Source organism: Vombatus ursinus, unplaced genomic scaffold, assembly GCF_900497805.2.
Source record: "Vombatus ursinus unplaced genomic scaffold, bare-nosed wombat genome assembly UNPS02014817.1, whole genome shotgun sequence".
Taxonomy (NCBI): domain Eukaryota; kingdom Metazoa; phylum Chordata; class Mammalia; order Diprotodontia; family Vombatidae; genus Vombatus; species Vombatus ursinus.
In genome coordinates, this window is record NW_020954595.1 from 15,766,321 (window position 1) to 15,772,194 (window position 5,874).

Genomic DNA, 5,874 nt, shown 5'->3' on the forward strand with positions numbered 1-5,874 from the left:
ACATCAGCGCATCCACACTGGAGAGAAACCTTATGAATGTAATCAATGTGGAAAGGTTTTTACACAGAAGATCAATCTTACTGTACATAAGCGAATCCATACTGTAGAGAAACCTTATGAATGTGTTCAATGTGGAAAAACTTTCCTAAAGAAAAACAGACTTGCTGAACATCGGAGAATCCACACTGGAGAGAAACCTTATGAATGTAATCAGTGTAGAAAGACATTCACAAAGCGCTACCATCTTGTTAGACATCAGAGAATCCACACTGGAGAGAAACCTTATAAATGTAATCAATGTGGAAAGAGATTCACAGAGAGTTCCATGCTTACTGGACATCAGAGAATCCATACTGGAGAGAAATCTTATAAATGTAATCAATGTGGAAAAGCTTTCAGGTATAGCTCCAGTCTTGCTCAACATCAGAGAATCCACACTGGAGAGAAACCTTATGCATGTAATCAATGTGGAAAGACTTTCAGATGTAGGAAGAGTATTGCTGAACATCAGAGAATTCACACTGGAGAGAAACCTTATGAATGTAATCAATGTGGAAAGCTTTTCATATTCAACTCCAATCTCACTCAACATCAGAGAATCCACACTGGAGAGAAACTCTATGAATGTTTTCAGTGTGGAAGGACATTCACACAGAGCTCCCATCTTATTCGACATGAGAAAATACACACTGTAGAGAAACCTTATGAATGTAATCAATGTGGGAAAACTTTCAGATGTAGGAGGAGTATTGCTCTACATCAGAGAGTTCACACTGGAGAGAAACCTTATGAATGTAATCAATGTGGGAAAATTTTCCACCAGAAGACCAGTCTTACTATACATAAACGAATCCATACTGTAGAGAAACCCTATGGGTGTATTCAATGTGGAAAAACTTTCCTAAAGGAAAACAAACTTGCTGAACATCAGAAAATCCATACTGGAGAGAAACCTCATGAATGTAATCAGTGTGGAAAGGCTTTTACACAGAGCTCCCATCTTGTTCGACATCAGAGAATCCACACTGGAGAGAAACCTTATGAATGTAATCAGTGTGGTAAAGCCTTCAGGCAAAAGTCAGTCCTCCTTTCCCATCGGAGAATTCATACTAGGTAAAAATCTTACTCCTCACATGAATGAGGAAAGGTATTCAAAAGGAGTACAGATCTTCTTATCAGAAAATTCTTTCTGGGTACAAACTGTATGTGGGAAGACCTTCAGCCAGAAATCATCTTTTACTTTACATCGTAAGATTTGTCCTGAAGAGAAGCCTTTCTCTGGAAGGTGGAGGTCACTGGTGAAGCGCTAGATTTTATCTCTGCATGTAACAGAATGGTGAAATAAGTGAAAGTAATTAATGCCAACTCATCAGCCTGCAGAACAGCAAAAGGATTCATTAGAATTGCTCCTGAACTACAGGATTGTGTGAAAGGAGCCTCTGGCTGTTCTCAAAAATAGAATGTCTTCAGGATAAGGGAGAACACTTGTGTCAGTACTGTTTCACCTGGGGAACCATGTTTGGTGAAGGGGAGAAATTGGAGGTGTTGGATCAAGAGTATGAAAACTGGGGCAATTTAGGGAAATGTATTAATGAGATTGTACTGAGCCAGTCTCTAACCTGAGAATGATGAAACAACAGGCCAGAGACCAAGTGACAGGTAGCCCTTTAATTAATTGGTTTCATCATGAGGATCAGATTTGCAAATCGGGAATTTTCATCAGAATTCCACCTTGGGGAAGTAAAGACAGAGGTTTTATACAATGGGAAGGGAGGGGGGAAGGTGGATTACAAACAATCATTCAGTGGTTTCCCATGAGAAACCCACAAATTCCACAATACAGCAATTCTGGAGTCAAGTCTTTGGGGGTCAGGGACCACCTCCCCAAGGGCACAGAACCAGAGTTCCGGGATAGGAACAGGTTCAACAACCTTTGATTTGCTTCACTTAGGTATACAGGCAGTGATAGTGAGCCTTGTCAAAGTTGGACTGATCATTTCAAGCTACGTTGTAAGCTTCTAACTCACAAGGCAAAAGAGGCAATTCTGAAAGATCTATTAGTATATTCATTACACATATCAATGAATATGAAAATTATAATTCCCTCCACATTTCCTCCTTTCAGCCATAAAGGTCTGAATGACCCTGGAAGGTCAATAAGGAACGTTCATTTGAAACACGATTTTAATTTTATGTAAGAATAAGTGAGTTACCAGTCTAATGCCAAGGTAGACAGCGAGGCAAATGAAGAAAAGAAAATTAGACCAGGGAGGGCAGAATGGGGATGCCGCATAGGTTTTCAGGCAACCAAGAGAGTCGATCAAGGAAGGTGAGAGGGAGACGTGCTTCAGAGTGTTTTGGCCCCTATTCTATAAGTCTACTTGCTTGTTTAGAGCACTAATGTCTTTCTCTACTTAAAAGATAGGTCAGCATTTCTCCCCAGTGAAGGAAAGGCTTCTCCCCTCCAGTGTCAGGGCTTCCATCACCTGATGGTTTGGCAGTACCTTGAGGGCAAGGGAGTCAGCCTGTATCTGGAGGCTGGTGATGCTCCAGGCCCATGGCAAATTCTGCCAAGAGGTGCCTGACTCATGGGTACAGTGTGCCAAAGGTGGCTGTGGTATCTCTCAGGGATCCACTGGATGCCAGCAGGGCCACAGTGGGCAGAAAAGCAAGCCTTCTTTTCTGATAGAGGGACAGCTTTCACTGGAGAGGACTTCAGCGGAGTGGTTCCCCGAGAATTGGGACAGACTGGGCATAGTGTAGACCAAAGTACAGAGGCCTTCCCAGAGGGGAGGGAGCCTGTGATACAGTGTCAATTCAATGGCAAAGGTATGGATATCAAAGGGTGGACCCCCGCAGTGAGTGAAGCCCTCTGAAATCAGTGCCTCCAGGCAGAGATCATCGTTATGGCAACTGCCTTTGTTGCCAAAGGTCAGAGGGTCAGAGGTCTGACACCTGATTTGGTGGACGGTCCCCACACACCACTTGCTACAGGGGCTTTTGCAGGGTTGTGAGATGCCCCATTCCTGTTCAGGGAACTCTGTGGCCACAGGAGCTGCCTAGAGGAATCAAGTGATGCATTTAGGCAGCCCATGTGGAGTTCAGAATAAAGGTGAGATTACATTGTGTGGGATTTAATGATCCAAGGTGAGGGCCCATGTTACCACTTATGCCCTGGATGCAGAGTGGAGCCTGCCTTTCTAGAGAGACCCCTCTAGGTAAGGGTCTGATATGCTAGGGGCCCTAAAACCTTCCATTAAATCCATTAATTCTCCGTTAATGAGCTTTTTTTTTTTTTCCCCAGAGCATGTCTCAGAGGGCTAGTAAAATGGAGCCCTCCCATTGGGGTCATGAGCCATGAGGCAGCTAGGACTAGAGATTCCGAGGTGTGAGACCTTGAATGACATGCCCAACAGTCAGAGAAGCATTGTATTGGGCTCCTGAGCGGGGTGGTTCAGCAGGGGTGAGGCATATAAGCCTGTTGACCAGAGTGAAGGGATCAGGAATAGGACAGACATTTTGGAAAATGAGAGGCCAGAGGCTGCTGTAATAGCAAAAAGGAAAAGGCTTAGTTCATAGAGGGAGTAACTACAAACCTCAGGCCAAGTCTGGTTTCTTGGGTCATTGGTCTGCATCAGATGACCTCTTCTCATCCTGGGGTCTCAGAAGGCGGATGCTTCTCACCCCACTCTATTCTTAGGTGAAGAGCACCTAGGCTTTTTGATAAGCGTTCTTTTCTGGGCCATGACTCTGTTTTCTCTTGTAGGGCTGGGGGTCTTAGGCAGGCCTTCAGAGTGAGATGATCTACTAAGGCCATGCTTATGGGGGAAAGTGAAAGTTCCATAGGGACCTGAACTATGGGATCCACTCCCTCAGGAGTCTGAGGACTTAAAAAGTTGTGATTTTCACTGCTTGGTCAGCCACCCACAGGCCTGAATGCTGTTCTCTTGGTTGTGCCCTGGAATTTTCATTACTGCTACAGCTTGGAGAAGCAGTAAACAGTCTAATAGATGAGAAAGCTGTTTCTGATTTTTAATGAGCTATCCTGAGGAGGTGAGGAAGCCCCAATGTTCCCATAGCGGCCCAAAGTCTCATCCTCAATTTCCATCTCAGGTGGATGGGTGGCATCCCATGTGCTTACACCAACTACGTTCCCTCCTTTCTCAGAGGCAAATAAATTAAATGGAAGAGCTAACTGCACAACATTAGGTGGGGCACTGGTAACTGACCCAATATCAGCAACCTCTGAAGCCCCCAAGCTGGAGGGAACTTGGGTAAGAGCCAGATGGTCAGAAAGGGAGGGTGTTGGGGATAAAAGACATAAGGAAGTGAGCCCTCCTGGGTCAGATGAAATGGTGGCCTGTCCTAGTAAGTGGCTGGGGCCTCAGGGACCAGGACAAAAGAACACTGATCCCTCTAATGAAAAGGGAGAGTGGTTCTGAGATGGGCTACAACTTGGCTCTGGGGGAGGGGAGTGCGGCAGGCACAGGAGGGTAGCACCAGTGTCAACTAAAGCAGACACCTCTTGCCCCTGTATGATCAAGGAAGCATCTCCAACAGGAGTCATGGGGATAATGGTCGTGGCCCATATATCCCCTTCCTGCCAGCCTCTGAGTGATTGGGGTTGCAGGGAAGGTTGCTTTCTGGCACCCACTCCTAGTCTCCCCTTTCCTGGCTGAGACAACCTTGAATTGATACAGATCCAGATACCTGGGTCTATATGAACACAGGGTGAATTGAGACTGCTCAGCAAAATCTATCGGATACTCCCTGGGGCTGGGACACTCCTTGGCAATAGCCTGGACTTCTCCATGCTTCCAGGGCTTGAAGCCGTAGGTCCTGATCAAGCCATTCCCTTCAGGATTTTTTTCCTGGGAGAACATTGCCTTGCACTTTGAAAAGGAACACACGCTGGGGAGCTGGTGGAGTCTTTTGGTAAAGGTGGGTATATTTTAGATAGTTGGGTAGTTTAGGAGTTGTTAAAGAGATTTTCAAATGATTTAATCCTTTCTTTCACTGATTCTAATTCAGACCAATGTTCTCTTTCCCTTGCCTCTGACTACCATTTATTATAGCTGTCCCACTCAAGAGGCTGTTTCCTTAGTCATCAGTTTCTGCCTTAAGTACTCTAATATGGTCTTATCAAAGCTGCCCCAGTGAGGTCAGCAAAGTTTAGGGTCATCACGAGTCAAATCAACCCAGTCGTGGCTATATGGGGGACAGTCAAGGCCATATTTCTTACATATTTGAAAGGCTCATGTTTGTTGGAGGTTTGTTAATAGGAATTGCTGTATCTTCCCCTATACTTTTACTACACATCTGTCCCATTTTAAAGGTGAACATTTGAAGATAATGACACCACTTAACAATTACATATGATATACAGATACACAATAAGGGTTATAACAACACAAATGCACCAAATATAAGTATTCCACTCTGTGCTAGCAGTTGACTTTAATTGTAGAAGTAAACATTCCACAATCCTAACCAGGCACACAAGATTGTTCATTTCAACTGCTTTAACTGCCATAACTGGCCCTGCATTTAAGAAAAAAGATGCATGCAAAAGCCAAATCCATGTGCAGCAGGCCTTAGCCGAGTAATCTGGGCCAAGAAAAGGTCCCAAGAACATTTTTCACAGTGAAGGCTAGTCTTGGTCGAAGGCTGAGCCCCTAGTGGAGCGAGAGTGGGAGCTTCAAACCTGCCAGTCAAGGTAAGATGGGACCCTGGAAAAAATCCAGTGGTGCCAGTCCCTTCTCCCCCAGTACTAGAGAGCTCAACTTCACTTCTATGTCCACCCCTTAAAAACTTCTGACACCAATCAACGTTCCAGTAGTCAGGTAGCCAGTTAATTAGTTTCATTATAAGAAA

At 44.7% G+C, this 5,874-nt stretch overlaps 1 protein-coding gene across 1 annotated transcript in view; it reads left to right on the forward strand.

Moving 5' to 3' along the window:
• Positions 1–1,220, forward strand: part of LOC114023296 (zinc finger protein 850-like) — a 20,404-nt gene extending 19,184 nt beyond the window's left edge. Inside the window, exon 5 of the mRNA XM_027835900.1 lies at positions 1–1,220. This exon is cut by the window's left edge and continues 1,075 nt beyond it. Coding sequence (XP_027691701.1) covers positions 1–1,117 — 1,117 coding nt within the window. The 3' untranslated portion in view covers positions 1,118–1,220.
• The last annotated feature ends 4,654 nt before the right edge of the window (positions 1,221–5,874 follow it).